This window comes from Salvelinus namaycush, chromosome 19 (genome assembly GCF_016432855.1).
Source record: "Salvelinus namaycush isolate Seneca chromosome 19, SaNama_1.0, whole genome shotgun sequence".
NCBI lineage: Eukaryota > Metazoa > Chordata > Actinopteri > Salmoniformes > Salmonidae > Salvelinus > Salvelinus namaycush.
Window position 1 is genome coordinate 8,425,991 of NC_052325.1, and position 27,730 is coordinate 8,453,720.

The window sequence follows — 27,730 nt, forward strand, 5'->3', positions numbered from 1 at the left end:
GATGTGCCATCCTGGATGAGCTGCACTACCTGAGCCACTTGTGTGGGTTGTAGACTCCGTCTCATGCTACCACTAGAGTGAGAGCACCGCCAGCATTCAAAAGTGACCAAAACATCAGCCAGGAAGCATAGGAAGAGAAGTAGTCTGTGGTCACCACCTGCAGAATCACTCCTTTATTGGGGGTGTCTTGCTAATTGCCTATAATTTCCACCTTTTGTCTATTCCATTTGCACAACAGCATGTGACATTTATTGTCAATCAGTGTTGCTTCCTAAGTGGACAGTTTGATTTCACAGAAGTGTGATTGACTTGGAGTTACATTGTGTTGTTTAAGTGTTCCCTTTATTTTTTTGAGCAGTGTATTTAGTCTTATTTGAATTACCCAAATTTTCTGGTTATAAATAAAATAACCATGATTCGCATAGTTTTAAATTCACATCTTTTTATTTTACCTTTATTTAACTAGGCAAGTCAATTAAGAACAAATTCTTATTTTCAATGACGGCCTAGGAACAGTGGGTTAACTGCCTGTTCAGGGGCAGAACTTATTCTACAATTTATTAAATTGTTTTAATCTACACACAGTACCCAATAATGACAATACAAAAACAGTTATTTGGAAATGTTTGCAAATGTATTATCAATAAAAAACTGAAATATCACATTTACATATGTAGGTATTCAGACCCTTTACTCAGTACTTTGTTGAAGCAGCTTTGGCAGCGATTACAGCTTTGAGACTTCTTCGGCATTACGCTCCAAGCTTGGCAGACCTATATTTGGGGAGTTTCTCCCATTATTCTCTGTAGATCCTCTCAAGCTCTGTCAGGTTCGATCGGGTTCAAGTCCGGACTCTGGTTGGTCCACTCAAGGACATTCAGAAACGTGTCCCGAAGCGACTCCTGTGTTGTCTTAGCTGTGTGTTTAGGGTCATTGTCCTGTTGGAAGGTGAACTTTTGCCCCAGTGTAAGGTCCTGAGCACTCTGGAGCAGGTTTTCATCAAGGACCTGTATGTACTTTTCTCTGTTCATCTTTCCCTCAATCCAGACAAGTCTCCCAGTCCCTTCCGCTAAGAAACATCCCCACAGTATGACGCTGCCACCACCATGCTTCACCATAGGGATGGTATTGGCCAGTTGATGAGCGGTGCCTGACTCTTGACATTCAAGTTAGAGTGTTCAATCTTAGTTTCATCAGACCAGATAATCTTGTTTCTTATGGTCTGCTAGTCTTTTGGCAAATTCTAAGCGGGCTGTCATGTGTATTTTATTGAGTGGCTTCTGTCTGGCCACTCTACCATAATGTCTTGATTGGTGGAGTGCTTTGGAGATGGTTGTCCTTCTGGAAGGTTCTCCAATCTCCACAGAGAAACTCTGGATCTCTGTCAGAGTGACCATCGGGTACTTAGTCACCTCTCTGACCAAGGCCCGTCTTGGTGGTTCCAAATGTGGTGGTCCCACAGTTATCAGTGCATGTCAGAGCAAAAACCAAACCATGAGGTTGAAGTAATTGTCCATTGAGCTCAGAGACAGGATTGTGTTGAGGTACAGATCTGGGTAAGGTTACCAAAACCTTTCTGCACCATTGAAAGTCCCCAAGAACACAGTGCCTTCCATCCTTCTTAAATGGAAAACATTTGAAAAAACCAAGACTCCTATCCCAAATCTCAAACAGGCCTTTGTGATGGAGTGGACAGATGAAATAGCCTCTTCAGTGAAAGGCACGTAACTGTCAGGACCCGGTGTGAGAAACAGTCACTAATAGTCGGCAGAACCCAGAAGATGAGCCAGACACAGCAGTACTAGAGACGGTGGTTTAACTTCTAGTTCCTCCCAAACCCGGATCCGGGAGCACCCCCACCAGTAAAAAAGCTGACTAGCATAGCCTAGCATAGCGTCACAAGTAAATACTAGCATCTAAATATCATTAAATCACAAGTCCAAGACACCAGATGAAAGATACACATCTTGTGAATCCAGACATCATTTCTGATTTTTTAAATGTTTTACAGGGAAGACACAATATGTAAATCTATTAGCTAACCACTTTAGCAAAAGACACCACTTTTTTTACTCCACCAGTTTTTTACTCCATCAGTAGCTATCACAAATTCGACCAAATAAAGATATAAATAGCCACTAACCAAGAAACAAATTCATCAGATGACAGTCTGATAACATATTTATTGTATAGCATATGTTTTGTTAGAAAAATGTGAATATTTCAGGTATAAATCATAGTTTACCATTGCAGCCACCATCACAACTCGACTAGAATAACTACAGAGAGCAACGTGTATTACCTAATTACTCATCATAAAACATTTCTTAAAAATACACAGCGTACAGCAATTGAAAGACACAGATCTTGTGAATCCAGACAATATTTCAGATTTTCTAAGTGTTTTACAGCGAAAACACAATATAGCGTTATATTAGCTTAGCACAGTAGCAAACATCACCCCAGCATTGATTCCAGCCAAACATAGCGATAACGTATTCACCACCAAAATATATTAACTTTTTCACTAACCTTCTCAGAATTCTTCAGATGACAGTCCTGTAACATCATATTACACAACGCATATAGAGTTTGTTCGAAAATGTGCATATTTAGCGGCACAAATCGTGGTTATACAATGAGAAAAGTAGCAAAGCTGCCCAGAAAATGGCAGGAGAAATCTTTGAAGAGGCACCTAATCTAATCAGTAACTATTCCAAAACTTGACAAAAAAATACAGGTTGGACAGCAATTGAAAGACAAATTAGTTCTTAATGCAATCGCTGGGTTACATTTTTAAAATTAACGTTACTTCAAGCATACAGCGTGCGCTAAAGCGAGACCGCACCATAATTCATGGCGGAATTATTATCTGACATTTGTCAACATAAGTACGAATTAACAGCATAAAGACTGCTTACTATTAGCTGAGCTTCCATCAGAATCTTGGGCAAGGTGTCCTTTCTCCAGAACAATCGTCTTTGGGTTGAAAGATGTCCTCTTGTCCGGTCGAAATAGCCGCTAATGTTAGCCGCCAACTGGAGTGGTGTCCAACTCGTGAAAGCGCATGGCAAAGAAATCCCAGAAAATCGCAATAAACTGCTATAAACTGCTATAAGTCGGTTTAAATTAACTACCTTATGATGTCTTTAATCAAGGTAAAAGATCTTCAGGCAAAAAATATAAATCCACAACGTCAAAAGTAAAGCCAAGAGAAAAAATGGATAACCTCCAAAATACAATGAAAATCCACAAAGTGGTAAGAACAGCAGGGAAAAACAAACCTCAAAAGACTAATAAAAAATAAACAAGAACAAAACCAGAGTACCTCTGGAAAATCCAACTAGAGAAATATATGTTCACAGCATGGCTGGGGCTGGGTGCTAACATACAAACACAGAGCAAAGAACTGAGGAACACTCAGGGTTTAAATACCTACAAGAAAATGAGGCACAGGTGCAAACAATAACTAGAACAAGGGAAAAACAAAAGGTTCAAAAAGGCGCAATGGGAGCATCTAGTGACCAAAACCTGAATAGTCCTGGCCAAAACCTGACAGAAACAGCCCGCTTGGAGTTTGCTAAAAGGCACCTAAAGGACTAAACACTGGCCAGCTGACATTTGGCGTACTGTCATGTCTCCTGAGGCTGTGGATTATGGTCCGAACTGAGCACTGACAGACCATAACCACTGTTAGTCTTACACAGTTATCCTATTTCCTAAGTAAAATAGCCTTTGAGTGACCAAAATATCACCCATACTAAACTACCTTTATTTTCATATCTAACAGTCAGTAAGACTGAAGGACAGGCTAGGTGGGCACAGCAACATGCAATACTGTCATGCATTACATCATGCTTTCGTAAAGTGTTTGTTTATTTAACCGTTTGTTCATTTGTGAGCTCACATGCGCATGTGTGTGTGTGTGCAGAGAGACTCCGAGGAGGGGAGTGGCTGTCGGAAATTCAGGGATAAATAATGAGGCAGAGCTCAGAGTTTGTCAGAAGGCGGACCTGAACGGGTCACACACAGGACCAAGCAGGAGCGGGACCTCAACATTTTGACCTTTTATTACAAATGGAGAAACATGAAGATGTTCAATACTGTTTTCAAGACAGAAACTCTTCTTGCAGAAAGGCTTTGCTATCGACATCTATCTACATAACAATGTACATCTTCTTCTCAGTGATTTCAGCAGTTACAGTATTTTTGAACGTACTGGTGATCATCTCCATCTCTCACTTCAAGCAGCTCCACACTCCAACCAACCTGCTCATCCTCTCTCTGTCTGTGTCAGATCTCCTGGTGGGACTGATTGTGATACCAGTAACAACTATAGCAATAATGGAATCATGCTGGGGTTTTGGGGAATATTTCTGTGTGTTTCAATTCTACATCTCTTGTTTGTGTACTACTTTATCTCTGGGCAATTTGGTCTTGATATCTATTGACCGCTATGTTGCTGTGTGTGATCCCTTATTGTACCACTCTAAAATAACAACAACAAGAATGATGTGTTGTATATCCATTACCTGGTGTTGTTGTATCATATACGATGCTACTATTATAAAAAACTTTGTAAATGTACAGGTACAGAGTAGGTGTTTGAAAGAATGTTTAATTGTTGAAGGGTTAAATTGGGTTACTACAATTGACCTTGTACTTAAAACGGTTGTCCCGTGCTCTATTATTATAACACTTTATTTGAAAATCTTTGTGGTGGCCAGATCACAGGCCAGAAAGGTATTTTCAAAAGAGGCTGCCAGTGTGTCTGGTGTTAAAACTGTACAGGCAAATAAGTCTGAGAGAAAAGCAGCAAAAACTCTGTCTATTGTTGTTTTCAACTATCTCATTTGTTGGACTCCATCTCTATTTATTTTCTTTCTTTCTTTATTAAGTGAAAATGTATCATTATTCATCATCAGTTTTCTGCCACTTGTTAATTCCTTAATTAATCCAATCATTTATGCTTTCTTTTATCCATGGTTCAAAGTGACAGCTAAAATTATTTTAACTCTGAATTTAATGCATTCATAGTTCCTATGTTTTTATTCCCCATTTTGACAAACAGGTTTGCTACAGTTTTGTTAAACAATTGTTGTAATTGCTTCTTTCATGTTACAATACTCTTTCATTACAACTTTCTAATATTTAATTGCACTTCCTTTTGACCACAGAACAGCTTGAATTCGTCAGGGCATGGACTCTACAAGTTGTAAAAAGTGTTCCAAGGGGATGCATGCCCATATTGACTCTAATGCTTTCCACAGTTGTGTCAAATTGGCTGGATGTTCTGTGGGTAATGGACCATTCTTGATACACACAGGAAATTGTTGAGTGTAAAAAACATAAAACCGTTACCATTCTTGAAACACTCAAAACCAATTCCCCTGTCACCTAGTACCATACCCCTTTCAAAGGCACATACATATTTTGCAGAGCAGCTCTCTCAGAATCTGTTTAGTGTGAATGAATATGGAGATAGGTAACACTTTATAATAACACCTTGTAATGAAGAATTTATAATGGATTAGTAAATAGTTTACTCATCATTCATTTATCATTCCTCAGTCTTTATGTTTTTTAACATTGCCCTCTAGTGGCTCAGTTGGGACACAATGCCTTCAACAAGTGTAGTAAAGTCGAAATGAACAATACTGCATGATATCAGATAACGTCCAAGTCTAACTCAATGGTGTATTGTGTAAGTAGTTGATGGTAAAATTTAAGAATATGGATATGCAATTATGGGTAACTTTATAACGGTGTTCAGTAGTAAACCATTTGTAAGGCATTTACAGTTTGCTCACCATCTTTTAATCATTACTCCCACATGTGTTAAATGTTAGTCGGCTAGGTATTCTGACATTTATAAATAACTACTATATGCATTAATGATTCAACACAGCAGCGCAGGAGACTGAAGCAGCCACTTCAACCTCAACATACTGGGTATGAACTCTACCACTACAATCACTACCACTACTCTCACTACATCACTGCTGCCAGGTCAGGGGTCACACCAGAGCAGCTCTCAGATGCTGTTTTCTCTGTGTGAAAATAGAGATTCGTAACACTTTATAATAACACCTTTTTAAAAATAATTTATAATGGATTAGTAAATAGTTTATTAATAAGTCATTCATCATTACTCCCAGATTTGTTTTAGTAAGCTAGTTATTCACTAATTTATAAACCACTTTTATAGTTTGTAGTAATGATTCATGCGGTCATAAGATGTTTAATAAATGTAATTATAAACCATTTACTAATCATTAGTAAAGTCATTTTGCAGACCATAAACATATGACATTTGTCTTTATACATATTTGTATATATTTAAAAATATATATTTCTCTCTGACCTGTAGGTTTTGACAATCAAGCAGTGTGAAGGCTGTTACTGAGTAAGTAAATGAGTGAGTGGTGGGGGTGGGGAGGGGGAGGGCCGGAGGGGTGTGTGTGTTGAGAGCACTGAAGCTGAGTCATGGTGACAGAGCATCATGCACGCATGTGCTGTCAACTTTTTACCAGATGTAGGTAGGCTATTTAGATTGTCATTATGGAGACACCGATTTCTAATCCTTTTTCCATAAAACATTTTAACACGCTAGAACTGATAAAAGAGCGACAGAGCACTAGAAAATGACTTTAGGCGCTCTAGAGGCTTTAGATAATTTCGCTAAGAGATGGTTTAAAATAAACTTTCTTCTAATGTCGACTTTTTTAATGGGAAAACCTTATCAATCTAAGGGTTTTACACATGCTCAGTTCTTGGGTCTCGAGCGCTGCACAAGTTGACATTTGAAAAGAAAGTTATGAAACTCCCTTGCCTGCTTGTGTTATGGGAAAAAGTCCACAATGAAACTGACATTAAATGTGGAGAATTATACATTTAAGTGATAATGCAAATTATATTTTCTCTTCAGACATTTTGCTTCTTAGTGTACATCGATATTCCTTCCTAATTCTCTCAATAACTTTATGGAAAAAGGGTTTATTGGATAAATGTTGCAATTTCTATAAAAAAATATATGTTTTCAGGCCTTGTGAGCGAGTTTTGAGAGGTAATTTGTGTGGCTCACAATTGTCCCAGTGTCCTCCCGGTTAGGGGAAGGTTTGGTCGGGGTAGGCTGTAATTTTAAAATAATAATTTGTTCTTAACTGACTTGCCTAGTTAAATAAAGGTTAAAAAAATATATGTTATATTAGGCTAGTTTTCAGGCCTTGTTGGCAGGTTGAGAGAAATGTTATGTACAATTAATCAAATGTATTTATAAAGCCCTTTTGACATCAGCCAATGTCACAAAGTGCTATACAGAAACCCAGCCTAAAACCCCAAACAGCAAGCAATGCAGATGTAGAAGCACGGTGGCTAGAAAAAACTCCCTACAAAGGCAGGAACCTAGGAAGAAACCTAGAGAGGAACCAGGCTCTGAGGAGTGGCCAGTCCTCTTCTGGCTGTGCCGAGTGGAGATTATAACAGTACATGGCCAAGATGTTCAAACATTCATAGATGACCAGCAGGGTCAAATAATAATAATCACAGTGGTTGTAGAGGGTGCAACTACTCTGAGACAAGGCCGAATATAGCCGACGAAGATCTCCCCCACGGCACAAACTCGAGGGGGAAGACAGGAAGGAAGTCAGTGCCTCAAGTGACGCACCCCTCAACCCGGACAGGAAGATCAAGTCAGTGACTCAAGTGACGCACCCCTCTTAGGGACGGCATGGAAGAGCACCATAAAACCAGTGACTCAGCCCACGTAATAGGGTTAGAGGCAGAGAGTCCCAGTGGGGAGAGGGGAACCAGGCAGAGACAGCAAGGGCTGTTCGTCGCTCCAGTGTCTTTACGTTCACCTTCACACCCCTGGGCCAGACTACACTCAATCATAGGACCTACTGAAAAGATCAGTCTTCAATAAAGACTTAAAGGTCGAGACCGAGTCTGCGTCTCTCACATGGATAGGCAGACCATTATATAAAAATGTTGCACTATAGAAGAAATCCCTGCCTCCAGCTGTTTGCATAGAAATTCTTGGGACAATAAGGAGGCCTGCGTCTTGTAACCGTAACGTACGTGTAGGTATGTACGGCAGGACCAAATCGGAAAGATGGGTAGCCCATGTAATGCTTTGTAGGTTAGCAGTAAAACCTTGAAATCAGCCCTAGCCCCCGGGCTAGGCGTCCCGCTAGGGGGGCAACATCCGCTGAAACTGAAGGGCGCAATTCAAATAAATATTCTTAAAATGTATGGAAATTAAACATCTAGGTACATACAAGTGTCTTATATCGGTTGAAAGCTTAATTCTTGTTAATTTAACTGCACTATCCAATGTACAGTCGGGTTTACAGCGAAAGCATGCCATGCGATCGTTTCAGGACGGCACTCCCTCGCATCATATTTTTCCACCGGCACAGGTTTCATAAAATCACAAATAGCGATTAAATATTCACTTACTTTTCAAAATCTTCAGCTGATTTGTCATCCAAAGGGTTCCAGCTATAACATGTAGTTTCGTTTTGTTAGATAAAATCCTTCTTTATATCCCAAAAAGTCAATTTAGTTGGCCCATCGATTTGAGTAATCGACTCGTTCAACATGCTGTCACGCCCTGACCGTAGATTGCTTTGTATGTTTCTATTTTCTGTTTGGTCAGGGTGTGATGTGGGTGGGCATTCTATGTTTGTATGTCTAGGTTTTGTATTTCTATGTTTTGGCCTGGTATGGTTCCCAATCAGAGGCAGCTGTCTATCGTTGTCTCTGATTGAGAACCATACTTAGGTATCCTGTTTTCCCACTGTTAGTTGTGGGTGGTTGTTTTCTGTTTTGTGTTTTTTCACCTTGCAGGACTGTTTCATGTCGTTCACTCTCTTTGTTGTTTTTGTCATTTAGTGTTCAGTTTGTTTATTAAAATTAACATGGACACTTACCACGCTGCGTTTTGGTCCGATCCTTCCTATTCCTCATCCGACGAAGACGACGATCGTTACAGAACCACCCACCAAAAAAGGACCAAGCAGCGTGGTAAGGAGGATAAGCGCTATCTGGAGAAATTGACATGGGAGGAGATACTGGAAGGCAAGGGACCCTGGGCACAGGCTGGGGAGTATCGCCGTCCGCAGGAGGAATTGGAGGCAGCTAAGGCTGAGCGGCAACACTATGAGGAGTTAGCACGCCAGCGCAACAGGCAGGAGAGGCAGCCCCCCCCAAAAAATGGGGGGGGAAACACGGGGAGATTGGCGGAGTCAGGCGATAGACCTGAGCCAACTCCCCGTGCTTACCGGAAGCAGCGTAGTACTGGTCAGGCACCATGTTATGCGGTGAAGCGCACGGTGTCGCCAGTACGCGCTCATAGCCCGGAGCGCTATAGGCCAGCCCCCTGCAAGTGCCATGCGAGAGTGGGCATCCAGCCAGGGCGGATTGTGCCAGCTCAGCGTGTTTGGTCTCCGGTACGCCGTTTCGGCTCAGGGTATCCTGCGCCGGCTCTGCGTACTGAGTCTCCGGGGCGCTTGGAGGGTGCAGTTCGCCCTATGCCTGCGCTCCGCCCGTGCCGGGCGAATGTGGGCATTGAACCTAAGGGAGAGGTGCGAGAGGTATGCACCAGATCTCCAGTGCTCCCCCACAGCCCGGTTCAACCTGTCCCTGCACTCTGGAGGATCCGGGCTAAAGTGGTCATCCAGCCTGGAGGAGTGGTGCCAAGGCTGCGCACCAGAGCTCCAGTGCTTCCCCTACAGCCCGGTCCATCCGGTGCCTCCTCCACGCACCAGGCCTCCTGTAGGTCTCCCCAGTCTGGTGGGCCCTGTGGCAGCCCCACGCACCAGGCTGTCTCTCCGTCTCCTCCCTCCAGGTTTTCTCTCCAGTACGCAGCTGTCAGAGCCTCCCGTCAGTCCGGAGCTGCCAGAGCCGCCCGTCAGTCCGGAGCTGCCAGAGCCGCCCTCCAGTCCAGAGGCGCCAGGGCCGCCCATCAGTCCAGATGCGCCAGAGCCGCCCGTCAGTCCAGACACGCCAGAGCTGCACGTCAGTCCAGAGGCGCCACTCACTCCAGACTCGACCATCAGTCCAGTGGCGTCCTCTAGTCCGGGGTCGGCGGTGAGGGTTCCCGCTCCAGAGGCATTATTAAAGTGGGCCGAGCCAGAAGTGGAGCGGGGTCCACGTCCCTCACCAGAACCGCCACCGCGGAGTAATGCCCACCCAGACCCTTCCCTATAGGTTCAGGTTTTGCGGCTGGAGTCCGCACCTTTGGGGGGGGGGGGGTACTGTCACGCCCTAAACGTAGATTGCTTTGTATGTTTCTATTTTTTGTTTGGTCAGGGTGTGATGTGGGTGGGCATTCTATGTTAGTATGTCTAGGTTTTGTATTTCTATGTTTTGGCCTGGTATGGTTCCCAATCAGAGGCAGCTGTCTATCGTTGTCTCTGATTGAGAACCATACTTAGGTAACCTGTTTTCCCACTGTTAGTTATGGGTGGTTGTTTTCTGTTTTGTGTTTTTTCACCTTGCAGGACTGTTTCGTGTCGTTCACTCTCTTTGTTGTTTATGTCATTTAGTGTTCAGTTTGTTTATTAAAATTAACATGGACACTTACCACGCTGCATTTTGGTCCGATCCTTCCTATTCCTCATCCGACGAAGACGACGATCGTTACACATGCAGAGAAAGGAATCCAAAAATCTACACCTAAACTTTGTTTCAACAAGTCAAAATACATTTATATGTATTTCTCAGGTATCCTAAAATGTTATTAAACTATAATATTTCAAACGGAAAGAATTATGCTCAATAGGAAAGCAATATTATTAGGTGCGCGTTGTCTTCATGGTGTGCTCAAACACGGATTTCCAAACCGGTGTCGTTGTAATAAAACTCATATTTCTTACTCGTTATTAAAGTTACAAGCCTGAAACCTTGAACAAAGACTGTTGACACCTAGTGGAAGTCATAGGAATTGCAATCTGGGAGCTGTAATTGGATATGCCCCTATGCTTTCCATTGTAAGAGCATGGGCTCTCAAAAGAAATGATGGTTGGTTTTTCTTTGGATTTTCTCCTACCATATCTATTGTGTGTTACTCTTATACATTATTGTAACATTTCTATAACCGTCAAAGTGTTTTCTATCCAATGGTAGCAATTATATGCATATCCTGGCTTCTGGGCCTGAGTAACAGGCAGTTTACCTCGAGCACATCAGTCAGGCAGAAATTCAGAAAAAATGGACCCTCGCCCTAAGAAGCCAGTGTAGAGATTCAGAAAAAAATCAGAAAAAAGGACCCTATCTCTAAACCAGGAAGCCAGAGTAGAGAGGCTAGCATTGGAGTAATATGATCAAATTGTTTGGGATCTAGTCAAGATTCTAGCAGCCGTGTTTAGCACTAACTTAAGTGTATTTTGTGCTGTATCCGGGTAGCCATAAGGTAGAGCATTGGAGTAGTCTAATCTAGAAGTGACAAAAGCATGGATTCATTTTTCTGCATCATTTTTGGTAAGAAAGTTTCAGACTTTTGCAATGTTACTTAGATGGAAAAAGACTGCCCTTGAAACAGTCTTGATACGTCAGAGACGAGATTAGCGCAGAGGTCTTTCACGGTTTTATTTGAGATGACTGTACAACCATCAAGACTAATTGTCAGATCCAGCAGAAGATCTCTTTCTTTCTTGGGACCTAGAACTAGCTTCTCTATTTTGTCCGAGTTTAAAAGTAAAACATTTACCGCCATCTACTTCCTTCTGTCTGAAATACAGGCTTCCAGGAAGGGCAATTTTGGGCTTCACCATGTTTCATTGAAATGTACAGTTGTGTATTGTCCTCAGAACAGTGAAAGATAACATTATGTTTCCGAACGACATCACCAAGAGGTAAAAAATATAGTAAAAACAATAGTGGTCCTTAAACGGAACCTTGCGGAACACCGAAATGTATTGTTGATTTGTCAGAGGACAAAACATCCACAGTGACAAACTGATATCTTTCCGACAGATAAGATCTAAACCAGGCAGGAACTTGTTCTTGTAGACCAATTTGGGTTTCCAATCTCTCCAAAAGAATGTGTTGATCGATGGTCAAAAGCAGCACTATGGTCTAGGAGCATGAGAACAGATGTAGAGCCTTGGTCTGATGCCATTAAAAGGTAATTGACCACCTTTACGAGTGCAGTCTCAGTGCTGTGATGGGGTCTAAAACCCGACTAAAGTGTTTTGTATACATTGTTTGTTTTCAGGAAGACAGTGAGTTGCCGTGCAACAGATTTTTCAGAAACATTTTAGAGGAATGGGATATTCGATATAGGCCGATAGTTTTTATATTTTCTGGGTCAAGGTTTGGCTTTTTCAAGAGAGACTTTATTACTGCCACTTTGAGTCAGTTTGAAACAAATCCGGTGGATAGGGAGCCATTTATTATGTTCAACATACGAGGGCCAAGCACAGGAAGCAGCTCTTTCAGTAGTTTAGTTTGAATAGGGTCCAGTATGCAGCTTGAATGTTTAGAGGCCATGACTATTTGCATCAATGTGTCAAGAGATATAGTATTAAAACACTTGAGTGTCTCCCTTGATCCTAGCAGACTGAGCTTTGGAGAAATACGCAGATTTAAAGAGGAGTCCGTAATTTGCTTTTTAATAATCATGATCTTTTCGTCAAAGAAGTTCATGAATTTATCTCTGCTGAAGTGAAAGCCATCCTTTCTTGGGGAATGCTGCTTTTTAGTTTTAGAAATATTGGATTTCTCTTATTCTCCTCTATTTAGTTGGAGAAATAGGATGTTCGAGCAGCAGTGAGGGCTCTTCGATACTGCACGTTACTGTCTTTCCAAGCCAGTCGGAAGACTGCCAGTTTGCTGTAGCGTCATTTCGGGTCCAATTTTCTGGAAGCTTGCTTCAGTGCTTGGGAATTTTGTGTATACGAGGGAGCTAGTTTCTTATGATAAATGTGTTTAGGGGTGCGACTGCATCTAGGGTATTAGGCAAAGTTACATTTAGTTCCTCAGTTAGGTGGTTAACTTCTAGTTCCTCCCAAACCCGGATCCGGGAGCACCCCCATCAGTAAAAAAGCTGACTAGCATAGCCTAGCATAGCGTCACAAGTAAATACTAGCATCTAAATATCATTAAATCACAAGTCTAAGACACCAGATGAAAGATACACATCTTGTGAATCCAGCCATCATTTCTGATTTTTAAAATGTTTTACAGGGAAGACACAATATGTAAATCTATAAGCTAACCACGTTAGCAAAAGACACAACTTTTTTTTCCCACCATTTTTTTCCTGCATAGGTAGCTATCACAATTTCGACCAAATAAAGATATAAATAGCCACTAACCAAGAAACAACTTCATCAGATGACAGTCTGATAACATATTTATTGTATAGCATATGTTTTGTTAGAAAAATGTGCATATTTCAGGTATAAATCATAGTTTACCATTGCAGCCACCATCACAACTCTCACCAAAGCAACTAGAATAACTACAGAGACCAACGTGAATTACCTAAATACTCATCATAAAACATTTCTGAAAAATACACAGCGTACAGCAAATGAAAGACAAAGATCTTGTGAATCCAGCCAATATTTCAGATTTTTTAAGTGTTTTACAGCGAAAACACAATATAGCATTATATTAGCTTACTACAATAGCCAACCACACAACAGCATTGATTCAGGCCAACAATAGCGATAACGAATAAACCAGCAAAAGATATTAATTTTTTCACTAACCTTCTCAAACTTCTTCAGATGACAGTCCTATAACATCATATTACACAATACATATAGAGTTTGTTCGAAAATGTGCATATTTAGCGGCACAAATCGTGGTTATACAATGAGAATAGTAGCCAAGCTGCCAACAAAATGTCGGGAGAAATCTTGGGAGAGGCACCTAATCTAATCAGTAACTAATCCTAAACTTGACTAAAAAATACAGGTTGGACAGCAAATGAAAGATACATTAGTTCTTAATGCAATCGCTGTGTTTGGTTTTTGAAAATTAACGTTACTACGACATACAGCGTGCGTTAAAGCGAGACCGCACCGAAATTAATGGCGGAATATGAGTTTTACATTTTTCAACAGAACAACGAATTAACATCATAAATAGTTCTTACTTTTTGATGAGCTCCCATCAGAATCTTGGGCAAGTTGTCCTTTTTCCAAAAGAATCGTTGCTCGGTTGTAGATTGTCGCCTTCAACGTTGGAATTAGCAGTAAACATTAGCCATGTGGGCCAGACGTCCCTAGAACGCAGCACAAATAAATACCCGAAAATCGCAATATACTGATATAAACTGATATAACTCGGTTTAAAATAACAACATTATGATGTCTTTAACACCTATATCAAATAAAAACAGAGCCGGATATATCTAAGGGCTATAACGGGAGCTTTCTAGAACGACATCCTGAGGTCCTTTTTGCGTCATGGCGAAGAGAAGAAAGGGAGAACCCCACGTTGCCAGCCCATTTATAAGGCCTCAGATCTGCCTAGCAACTCCATTTCAATTCTCACTATTTGCTGACATCCAGGGGAAGGCTTATGCAGTGCATCTCAACCAATAGAAGACAGGCAAATTAATAAACCGACCTCAGAACAGCCTGCAGATTTCAGATTTCTCACTTCCTCATAGGAAAATTGCTCCAACTCGAGTTCTGTTTTACTCACAGATATAATTCAAACGGTTTTAGAAACTAGAGAGTGTTTTCTATCCAATAGTAATAATAATATGCATATTGTACGAGCAAGAATTGAGTACGAGGCAGTTTAATTTGGGAACGAAATTATTACAAAGTGCAAACAGCACCCCCTATTGAGAAAAGGTTTTAATGAACGTTTGATTTTTATAGTATTTTATTTGAATTTGGCTCTCTGCATTTTCCCTGGCTATTGGCCAGGTGGGACGATTGCGTCCCACCTACCCCAGAGAGGTTAACCCTGTTCTGAACACCTCCAAAACAAAGGTCATGTGGCTTGGTAAGAAGAATGCCCCTCTATCCACAGGTGTGATTACTACCTCTGAAGGTTTAGAGCTTGAGGTAGTCACCTGATACAAGTACTTGTGAATATGGCTAGATGGTACACTGCCCTTCTCTCAGCACATATCTAAGCTGCAGGCTAAAGTTAAAGACTAGACTAAATCTAGGTTTCCTCTATCGTAATTTCTCCTTTTTCACCCAGCTGCCAAACTAACCCTGATTCAGATGACCATACTGCCCATGTTAGATTACGGAGACGTAATTTATAGATCGGCAGGTGAGGTTGCTCTCGAGCAGCTAGATGTTCTTTACTATTCAGCCATCAGATTTGCCACCAATGATCCTTATAGGAAACATCACTGCTTCTCTATACTCTTCTGTAAACTGGTCATCTCTGTATACTCGTCGCAAGACCCACTGGATGATGCTAATTTTTAAAACCCTCTAAGGCCTCACTCCCCACTATCTGAGATATTTACTGTAGCCATCATCCTCCACATAGAACACCCGTTCTGCCAGTCACATTCGATCCGCCCCAGGTTCCATGTACAACAAGACAGGCAGAGCGGAAGAGAGAAAAATAACACAGAACAGTTTAATTACCTCTGGTTATGGACACTTTTGCCAGCAATAAAGTTTTCACGGCCTGTTCCTCGGACAGTGAGCATACATCTGGCAATATTTACATTTTCGACCGCTTGAACAGCTCGCACTCTGAAAGTAAAGAAAATAGCTTATTTTTTGTGGATTTGAAAACGATAACTGAGATATGACCGTTCAATCTAAAGCAGCAGATGTCATTTTCAGGATACGTCAATACAGCACAGAAAGCTTAACACCAGACTGGTATTGGGGTTGTTCATTAGGTGATGGGAAATATGCAATATGCATACAAAATAATATACTTACCTTCCTTGAAAATCCATCTATACTGCCAAAGATGACAATGTTGTATCTTGAAAAAAGCATTGGAATTAAAAGTGAAATGTTTAAAACTTCTTTGGGATTGGTGTCCCTTCCACGGGATGGTTGAACTAATGTAGGCTAATGCGATTAGCATGAGGTTGTAAGTAACAAGAAAATTTCCCAGGACATAGACATATCTGATATTGGCAGAAAGCTTAAATTCTTGTTAACCTGTTAGTGTGTAGGGGGCGCTATTTTCACTTTGGGAAAAAATCGTGCCCAATTTAAACAGCCTCGTACTCTATTCTAGATCGTACAATATGCATATTATTATTACTATTGGATAGAAAACACTCTCAAGTTTCTAAAATTGTTTGAATTATATCTGTGAGTAAAACAGAACTCATTTTGCAGCAAACTTCCGGTCAGGAAGTGAAAAATCTGAAATCGAGGCTCTGTTCCAGGGCCTTCCTATTCATTTGCTTGAAATCTATGGATATACATGCACTTCATACGCCTTCCACTAGATGTCAACAGGCAGTGGGAGGTGGAATGGGGTGTCTAGCTTGATCTGAGGTCGAACAAGAGCTCTTGGAATGACGAGACCCCAAATTTCCTTTGTCCAGCAAGGCGCGGGAAGGAACCCTGGATTGCCTTCTGAAAAGCTTTCGGTATAGACGGCTAATATCTCCGGCTTTGATTTTATTTGATACATGTGATAATATCATCGTAAAGTATGTTTTTTCAATATAGTTTTATCAGATTATTGAACGTTTATCGGGAGTTTTGGCATTTTCCGTTCTCTGCGTTTGGTGAAGATGGACAACTTCGCGCCACTTGGCTAGCTTTGGTTGCTAATTCGACAGGCGAAGAGGACATTCTAAAACCAAACAACGATTTATTCTGGACAAAGGACTCCTTGTACAAGATTCTGATGGAAGCTCAGCAAAAGTAGGAACCATTTATAATGTTATTTCGTATTTCTGTGGAAAATGTTTAGTACTATTAGATTAGGTGAGTGTCAGAAATATATCCGGATAATTTTGTGCAGTTTGGCTACGTATTCACATTGTAAAACCACGATTTGTACCGCTAAATATGCACATTTTCGAACAAAACATATATGTATTGTGTAACATGATGTTATATGACTGTCATCTGATGAAGTTTGTCAAGGTTAGTGAATAATTGTATATCTTTTGCTGTTTTTTTGCGATCGCTACCTTTGCGGTGAATGAATGCGGTTGTGTGGTTGGCTATTGTGGTACGCTAATATAATGCTATATTGTGTTTTCGCTGTAAAACACTTAAAAAATCTGAAATATTGGCTGGATTCACAAGATGTTTATCTTTCATTTGCTGTACACCATGTATTTTTCATAAATGTTTTATGATGAGTATTTAGTTATTTCACGTTGCTCTCTGTAATTGTTCTAGCTGCTTTGGTGATATTTGTGATTGTAGCTGCAACGTAAAACTATGATTTATACCTGAAATATGCAAATTTTTCGAACAAAACATAGATTTGTTGTATAACATGTTATAAGACTGTCATCTGATGAAGTTGTCTCTTGGTTAGTGACTAATTCTATCTCTATTTGGGGGTTTTGTGCAAGCTACCTGTGCTGTGAAAGAAATGTCTGTGCTTTTTTGTATTTGGTGGTGAGCTAACATAAATATACGTGGTGTTTTCGCTGTAAAACATTTAAAAAATCGGACATGTTGGCTGGATTCACAAGATGTTTATCTTTCATTTGCTGTATTGGATTTGTTAATGTGTGAAAGTTAAATATTTCTAGAAAATATTTTTTGAATTTCGCGCGCTGCCTTTTCAGTGGAATGTGGGGCTAGACAGGTTAATCTAACTCGACTGTCCGATTTACAGTAGCTATTACAGTGAAATAATACCATGCTATTGTTTAGGAGAGTGCACACTTTTGAACATGAAAAGTTATTAATTAACAAATTAGGCACATTTGGGTAGTCTTGACACAACATTTTTAACAGAAATGCAGTGGTTCATTGGATCAGTTAAAACGTTGCAAATACACTGATGCTATCTAATGGCCAAAATCTAAATTTCACCTGGGCTGGAATAATATATGCCTTTCTCTTGCATTTCAAACATGATGCTACAAAAAAATACAAAATAACGTTTTTTTCTTTCTTTGTATTATCATTTACCAGATCTATTGTGTTATATTCTACTACATTCCTTTCAAATGTCCATAAACTTCAAAGTGTTTCCTTTCAAATGGTACCAAGACTATGCATGTCCTTGCTTCAGGGCCTGAGCTACAGGCAGTTAGATTTGGGTATGTAATTTTAGGCTATTTTTTTTAAGGGGCTAATCCTTAACCTATTTACCTGCTTCATTATTGATGAAGAACAACTCCAATTTCATACATCATTGAAAATTTGTCTATGAATTTATAAGAATAAAAAAGTTAAAATAACTTCTTAGATTTGATGGAGACATTATACACCTTAGTACCTTATCAATTTATGATTTGTATCAATGTGGATGGGAGACAGGGGAGCAGGAACAGAGTATTTTTGCTGAGCAATGCAACGAAGCTGGATTATTCTGGAAATGACACCTGCACCATCTACATGCTGCAAAGACCCCCTACTCTTCCCCATTGTACACGATGGCCCATTGCTTGGAGACTTCCTTTGACCATTCTAAAGCCTTCATGGGGCATCCTCTCCTTAATGGCCCTGACTTTCTGGTCTAACTCTTCATCTGACATATCAGAATAGCATTCCCTGACATTCCCTGTATTCTTTATTTCTTCTGTGAAAAAAGCTAACCGTTACACTTTCATGAAATGTGATTATATATAACCTATGAAACAAATAGAACATGGCCTGCTTATGAGTTGGCATGAAAGAAATTCAACTGAAAATGGCGAGAACAGGCGTTCATTGCTAAATGTTTTTGGTTACCTTGAGAATAATAATTGCATGACTTATCATTCTACGGTATATATATATATGTATCTATGTAATATAGTAGGATGTTATGAACCTACTAGCTACTAGCTATGTAGAAGTTGGACTGAAGAACACCCAGTGCTGCTTACCTGAGATGCCATCATCACACAGTCCTTCGTAGGTGTCCGCTATGACTTCCTTTGTGTCGGAAAGATAGGCGGTATTGGTTGTAGTCAAACTGACACTCAAAAAATGGCCATCATGGAGGGTGGTTGATAGCGAAATTAAATTGGAGTTTTGTTTTCAAATACATTTTTTGTTCTCTTATTGTTTCCCAATAAACATTGGGAAATATTAACTTCCCAATGTTTATTGACTTGATTATTCCCGTCATTCTTAGCTTAGCTTAATGCGTTCTCAATGGACATTTGGGGCTTTTGTAAATTCGCTCTGGCTATCTACTCCGATTTCAGAGGACTCTCGAGTGTACCAGAGCGCATAATAATGAATATACGGGCGCTCAACACCCTTTGAATATGGCCGGTGTCATTAAACGTCGGCATTTTTTTTTAAATTAAATTGTTTCCAGTAGCACAGTTGTAGTCACCAACGCTCTGGTTAACACGAAAACTGCCTAAAAAGCTCTGCTAGGGCGAGTAAACTGGTCAGAGTGGTCACATTTGTGTCTGGCAGTAGCTAGCAAGCTAGCCAATATTGCTATCAGTTGTAAGGCCAAAACGCTCAAATCAACCCTACTCCTCTGCCCGAACGTCCAGTGTGTGCTTCAAGAAAGAAACGGTCTGAATTTGCCTAGACGGTTTTTTGTTTTCATGGAATAGAAACACCATCATATTAATCAAATTAATCAAGCAAGTACCAGTCAAAAGTTTGGACACACCTACTCATTCCAGGATTTTTCTTTATTTTTACTATTTTCTACATTGTAGAATAATAGTGAGACATCACTACTATGAAATAACACATTTTGAATCAGTTAAGAACAAATTCTTATTTACAAGGACAGCCTACTCATTTCTCCCTGTAGGTTAACCTCTACTCAATAGGGGATGCTGTTTGCACTTTGTAATAATTTCGTTCCCAAATTAAACTGCCTCGTACTCAATTCTTGCTCTTACAATATGCATATTATTATTACTATTGGATAGAAAACACTCTCTAGTTTCTAAAACCGTTTGAATTATATCTGTGAGTAAAACAGAACTGGACTTTTCCTATGAGGATGTGAGAATGCTGAAATCTGCTTGCTGTTCTGAGATCTGTTTATAAATCTGCCTGTCTTCTATTGGTTGAGATGCACTGCATACGTCTTCCCCTGGGTGTCAGTGAATAGTGAGAATTGAAATGGAGTTGCTAGGCAGAACTGAGAGGTTATAAATGGCCTGGGAACCTAGGGTCCGGCCTTTGTTCACTTCGCTCTGACGCAGGAAGGACCTCTGGCTGTGGCTCTAGAACGCTCCGGTTATAGGCCTTAGATATATCCGGCTCTGTTTTTATTAGATATAGGTGTTAAAGACATCATAATGTTGTTATGTTAAACCGAGTTATATCAGTATATTGCGATTTTCGGATATATATTTGTCCTGCGTTTTAGTGAGTCGGACACGTCTTTGCCACATGGCTAATGTTTACTGCTATTTCGAACGTTGAAGAGGACAATCTACAACCAAGCAACGATTCTTTTGGACAAAGGACACCTTGCCCAAGATTCTAATGGGAGTTCATCAAAAAGTAAGAAGTATTTATGATGTTAATTCGTTGTTCTGTTGAAAAAAGTGAAACCACTATTCTGCCATGAATCTAGGTGCGGTCTCGCTTTAACGCACGCTGTATGTTGTAGTAACGTTAATTTTAAAAATCTAACACAGCGATTGCATTAAGAACTAATGTATCTTTCATTTGCTGTCCAACCTGTATTTTTTAGTCAAGTTTATGATTAGTTATTGATTAGAATAGGTGCCTCTCCCAAGATTTCTCCCGACATTTTGTTTGCATTTTGGCTCCTATTCATATTGTATAACCACGATTTGTGCCGCTAAATATGCACATTTTCGAACAAACTCTATATGTATTGTGTAATATGATGTTATAGGACTGTCATTTGAAGACGTTTGAGAAGGTTAGTGAAAAAATGTATATCTTTTGCTGGTTTATTCGCTATCGCTACTGTTGGCTTGAATCAATGCTGTTGTGTTTTTGGCTATTGTGGTAAGCTAATATAATGCTATATTGTGTTTTCGCTGTAAAACACTTAAAAAATCGGAATATTGTCTGGATTCACAAGATCTTTGTCTTTCATTTGCTGTACGCTGTGTATTTTTCAGAAATGTTTTATGATGAGTATTTAGGTAATTCACGTTGCTCTCTGTAGTTATTCTAGTCGCTTTGGTGAGAGTTGTGATGGTGGCTGCAATGGTAAACTATGATTTATACCTGAAATATGCACATTTTTCTAACAAAACATATGCTATACAATAAATATGTTATCAGACTGTCATCTGATGAAGTTGTTTCTTGGTTAGTGGCTATTTATATCTTTATTTGGTCGAATTTGTGATAGCTACCTATGCAGGAAAAAAATGGTGGAGTAAAAAAAGTTGTGTCTTTTGCTAACGTGGTTAGCTAATAGATTTACATATTGTGTCTTCCCTGTAAAACATTTTAAAAATCAGAAATGATGGCTGGATTCACAAGATGTGTATCTTTCATCTGGTGTCTTGGACTTGTGATTTAATGATATTTAGATGCTAGTATTTACTTGTGACGCTATGCTAGGCTATGCTAGTCAGCTTTTTTACTGATGGGGGTGCTCCCGGATCCGGGATTGTGTGGAAGTAGAGGTTAATTGAACCCCAGTCTCCCGCTTGCCCTCCCCGTCTCTGGTAATGCCAATATGGAAGACTATCAAATGCTTCTCAAAGATGCCCTCTGGTGGTCAAACTAGCACTAACTAGTTTAACTAGAAAAAATGGCTGACAATTAAATGACGTACCACAGAATGCTGCTGCACACCTTTCGGGCTGCCGCAGCATGACGCAACATTTAAAGGAGGAACCACTGTATTACTGAAAATCTGGTAAGGCAGAAAAAGTTGTCCTCATTACCACCTCTTAGTGTACCAGTGCTTAAGGGTGACCCACTAGACAACAGGTTCTTTGTGCGTGCCTTTGGACATGCTATTGAAGATTGGACCGAGAACAGCAAAGACAGGCTGTACTTTTTGGAGCAATTCACTGTGGTGCAACCCAGACATCTAGTCCACAGTTGCCAACATATGGAGGCTGACAGAGGATATGCAGAGAATAAAAGGCTTCTGAAAAAAACACTTTGGAGACGAGTATAGAATTGCCATAGCTTAAATTGAGAAAGCTCTCAGCTGGCTGTCCAATCCATCAAGGTTGAAGATTCTAAAACTTTACAAGCCTTTGCAGTTTTCTCACTGGATGTTGCAACTCTATAGATTATGTTCAATATATGGAGGAAATGGACAGGCCATCAAATATGAGAGCCATGGTCTCAAACGTATTGTTTAAAGAAAAATGGATAGTGTTGGCTTATGACATACGTTATTGAAATGGCAGAAGAGACAGAAGCAGAAATATTTTGACCTGGTTACTCTGTTGATCGCCAGGCCAGGATAAACCCCAACTGCAGCAGTGAGGGGAGGTTCAGGGCCTGTGAATAGGCCAAGTGTTCTGAACAATTAACATGTTACAAAAGTAAAGTTATATAATAATATAACTTTTTGTGAGTAAAGGAGTAATGTAACAGGTTACTTTAAAAATAAAAAAATTATATTATCGGTTCTTTTTCAAGTAAATATTTCCCCACCGGGAGCAGTGTTTCCAAGATGCGATCTCGACTTTTTTCCACATTTAGTTCTCAAGCGACCGGAGAAAGGTTGTTTTGGACAATGAAATGACAGCTGCTGTCCATACAAATGGTTAGAAGGCGCACCTTTGATATTTGCCATTTATCGCTTCTGTGATAGAAAAAAAGCTCATAGATGTAATCACAGGCGAGTGTGCTGTCTATACGTCTCCTAAGCATTGGTCAACCGACACTAGTGGCTGGAGTGAAAGGTCACATTCCCCTGCTCAGGCATTGCATGCATCAACCAATCGTTGTCTGCCACATTGCTATAACATGTGCTTAATTGACACAACTGTACATTTTCTTCTCATTGATTCCAGCCGTTACAGTTTTTTTTAACGTACTGGTGATCATCTCCATCTCTCACTTCAAGCAGCTCCACACTCCAACCAACCGGCTCATCATCTCTCTGGCTGCATCAGATCTCCTGGTGGGACTGATTGTGATACCAGTAGTGACTGTAGCAATAATGGAACCATACTGGGGTTTTGGGCAATATTTCTGTGTGTTTGAATTCTACATCTCGTGTTTATGTGCGTCTTTATCTCTGGGCAATTTGGTCTTGATATCTATTGACTGCTATGTTGCTGTGTGTGATCCCTTATTGTACCACTCTAATATAACAATAACAAGAATAATGTGTTGTATATCCATTATCTGGTGTTGTTGTATCACATGCCGTGCTGCTATTATAAAAAAAACTTTGTAAATGTACAGGTACCCAGTAGGTGTTTGAAAGAATGTTTTATTGTTGAATGAATAACCTGGGTTAATACAATTGACCTTGCAATTACAATGGTACAAACTTTATATTAAAATCTTTGTGGTGGCCAGATCACAGGCCAGAAAGGTATTTTCAAAAGAGACCGCCAGTGTGTCTGGTGTTAAAAATGTACAAGCAAATAAGTCTGAGAGAAAAGTAGCACAAACTCTAGCTGTTTTCAACTCTCTCATTTGTTGGATTCTATATAAATGTTATTTATTTTTTACATTTAATTGACAATGTGTAATCATCAGCATTCTTCCACTTGTTTATTCCTTAATTAATCCAACAATTTATGCTTTCTTTTATCCATGGTTCAAAGAAACATCTAAACGTATTTTAACTCTGGTGAAGTGAAGGCTTTCGAAGTTCCTATGTTTTTATTCCCGAATATTAAGTAGTTATGTTATACTGTTTTTTTGTTGTTTATGATTCTTTCTTGTAACAATATAGATTCATGTGGTGTTGATACAGAATTATTTGGCTGGATTGGATTGGAAAGATTTGCCTCTACCATCACTCCTATTTGTAAACGTGCCATCATTGGATTACAAAATAGATGGCTACGATCACGAATATCCTTCCATTAAAAACATTAAAAACTGTAATATCTTATGTTTCACTTGGTCGTGGCTGAACGACCAGGTGTCATGGTCGTGGCTGAACGACAACATGAATAACATACAGCTTGTGGGGTTTACGCTGCATCGGCAAGATAGAACAGCCGCCTCCGGCAAGACAAGGGGTGGCGATCTGTGTATCTTTGTAAACAACAGCTGATGCAAGAACAGCTGATATTAAGGAAGTCTCAAGATTTGGCTTTCCTGAGGTAGAGTATCTCATGATAAACTGTAGAAAACACTATTTCACAACAGAGTTTTCATCTATATTCTTCGTGGCTGTCTATGTACCACTACAAACCGATGCGGGCACTAAGACCGCACTCAATGAGCTGTAAACGGCCATAAGCAAATAGGAAAACACTAATCCAGAGGTGGCGCTCTTAGTGGCCGGGGACTTAAATGCAGGGACACTTAAATCATTTGTCTCATTTCTTCCAGCATGTTAAATGTCCAACCAGAGGAAAAAAAACTCTTAACAACCTTTACTCCACACACAGAGACACTTGCAAAGCTCTCCATAGCCCTCCATTTGACAAATCTGACCATAATTCTATCATCCTGATTCCTGCTTACAAATAAAAACTAAAGCAGGAGCACCAGTGACTCGGTCAGTAAAGAAGTTGTCAGATGAAGCAGATGCTAAGATACAGGACTGTTTTGCTAGCACAGACTGGAATATGTTCCGAGATTCTTCCAAAGGCATTGAGGAGTATATCACATCAGTCACTGGTGTCGTGTCTTTGGCTATGCTGGATTATGTGATATGACATGCTATTCTATAAAATCCTTTCTCCGTAATTAATATTACTTGATTGAGCTAATCATGTAAATGTAATTAACTAGAAAGTCGGGGCACCACGAAATAATATTTATAGAGCTGTTATCTTCCGAATAAACTCTTAAAGACCTAGTGATATTTTACATCAATAGCAGTCAATATTAATCGTCACCTGAATTCAGTCTCATCTGAAAGTTGTAAATTCTTGGTTATCTTCACGAACCCTGGCTAACAAGTTGAATCAGCAATACAAAATTGGGTTTAATTATTTATTTAGTAAATACCTAACTAATCACACAGAATTACATATACACAGAATGAATCATACCTAGATTACAAATTAGGTCATAAAGGAAAACATCCCTAGAGGGCAGAACAGATATGACAGCTGGTTACACAAAGAAAAGGGGGATTGGTTAGAGTGAAAGAGCGGGAAGACTGAGGAAACAAGGGAGAAGCGATGTCTCTGTCACGTTTCTTCTACAATTGAACCCAGAAGCAGACTAGGACAAGGAGAGTAAGACGAAGGTGAGTATTTATTTACAAGTGTAAACGTAGCGGTAGAAAGATCCAGGTGGCGGAGCGGGCAGTGGAGGTGAGTTGATGGGAGTGAATAGGCAGATCCAAGGGAGTAACAGAAGCCACCGACGACCAGGCAGGAATGGGGTGAGTGTTCCGGGTGAATGACTGTAGACAGAACAAACGGAGGTAAGTTCAAGGCAAGCAAGACGTACAAAACAACAAAACAAACTCTATCAAACTGGAGGCTGATACGCTGGCACAACATACTGTTCATGGCTAACGATCCGGCAGTGAATGGATGTCAGGTCAGCGCTTATGAAGTGGAGGGGTGATGATCAGGACCAGGTGTGCAGATAGCTGATGGGATACAGGTGCGGGTACTCAGAGATCTTCCAACTAGCTACGTCGCCCGGCAACCAGACAGGGTGCGTTCCAGGACACCGGAAAAAACACTCCAGGACAAAACACAGGCAAAAACAGACTCAGGAAGCAGGATTCGTGACACTATCTTAACAAGGCTAATCTGAAAACAAGGCTCCCTAAATTTTATCAGCATATCGAATGCACAACCCGGGCTGGCAAAACCCTGGATCATTGTTATTCTAACTTCCGCGACGCATATAAAGCCCACCCCCGAACCTCCTTTCGGGAAAATCTGACCACGACTCCATTTTGTTGCTCGCAGCCTATAGACAGAAACTAAAACAGGAAGCGCCCGTGCTCAGGTCTGTTCAACACTTGTCCGACCAATCAGATTCCTTGCTTCAAGATTCACGAAGATCACGTGGACTGGGATATGTTCCGCATTACGCGTCGGACAATAACATTGATGAATACGCTGATTCGGTGAGCGAGTTTATTAGCAAGTGCATCGGTGATGTTGTACCCACAGCATCTATTAAAACATTCCCCAACCAGAAACCGTGGTTTGATGGCAGCATTAGTGCAAAACTGAAAGCGCATACCACTGCTTTTAATCAGGGCAAGGTGACCGGAAACATAACTGAATACAAACAGTGTAGCTATTCCCTCCGCAAGGCAATCTAAGCTTCAATATAGAGACAAAGTAGAGTCGCAATTCAACAGCTCAGACACAAGAGGTATGTGATTGACTAATCACGGACTACAAAAGGAAAACCAGCCCCGTCGCGGACCACGATGTCTTGCTCACAGACAAACTAAACAACTTCTTTGCTCGGTTTGAGGACAATACAGTGCCACTGACACGGCCCGCTACCAAAACCTGCGGGCTCTCCTTCACTGCAGCCAACGTGAGTAAAACATTTCAACGTGTTAACCCTTGCAAGGCTGCCGGCCCAGACGGCATCCCCAGCCGCGTCCTCAGAGCATGCGCAGACCAGCAGGCTGGTGTGTTTACGGACATATTCAATCAATCCTTATCCCAGTCTGTTGTTCCCACATGCTTCAAGAGGGACACCATTGTTCCTGTTCCCAAGAAAGCGAAGGTAACTGAGCTAAATGACCCCGTAGCACTCACTTCCGTCATCATGAAGTGCTTTGAGAGACTAGTCAAGGACCATATCACCATAGTGTTCTTAGGCACAGGGACTACGGTGGTCTGCTTGAAACGTGTTGGTATTACAGACTTAGTCAGGGACAGGTTGAAATTGTTGGTGAAGACACTTGCTGGTTGGTCAGCACACGCTCAGAGTACACGTCCTTGTAATCCGTCTGGCCCTGCGGCCTTGTGAATATTGACCTCTTCAAAGGTCTTACTCACATTAGCTACGGAGAGCGTGATCACACAGTCGTCCATAACAGCTCATCTATGCTTCAGTGTTGCTTTCCTCGAAGCGAGCCATAACTCTCATCTATGCATAACTCTCATCTATGCTTCAGTGTTGCTTTCCTCGAAGCGAGCATAGAAGTAATTTACCTCGTCTGTTAGGATTGTTTCACTGGGCAATATGCGGCTGTGCTTCCCTTTGTAGTCTGTAATAGTTTGCAATCCCTGCAACATCCGACGAGCATCAGAGCCAGTGTAGTTCGATTCAATTTTAGTCCTATATTAACCTTTCTGAACCACCCATCCCGGACCCGGGATAATTGTCATCAGCAACGCTGAATAGCATAGCGCCACAGTCAAATAATATTACTAAAAATATTTATAATCATGCAATCACAAGTGAAATATACCAAAACACAGCTTAGCTTGCTGTTAATCCACCTATCGTGTCAGATTTTGAAAATATATTTTACAGCGAAAGAAATCCAAGCTTTTGTGAGTGTAGCTTTCTATGCCACATTAGCTTAGCCTTATATTAGCTTGCTTAGCTTGGTCACGAAAGTAAGAAAAGCAATCAAATTAATCGCT

At 40.5% G+C, this 27,730-nt stretch overlaps 1 protein-coding gene across 1 annotated transcript; it reads left to right on the forward strand.

Moving 5' to 3' along the window:
• The first annotated feature begins 4,077 nt into the window (after window positions 1-4,077).
• On the forward strand, window positions 4,078-5,037 carry LOC120063671 (trace amine-associated receptor 6-like). The gene has a single exon (XM_039013967.1). It carries the CDS (start codon window positions 4,078-4,080, stop codon window positions 5,035-5,037), a length of 960 nt encoding a protein of 319 aa, XP_038869895.1.
• Window positions 5,038-27,730: the final 22,693 nt, after the last annotated feature.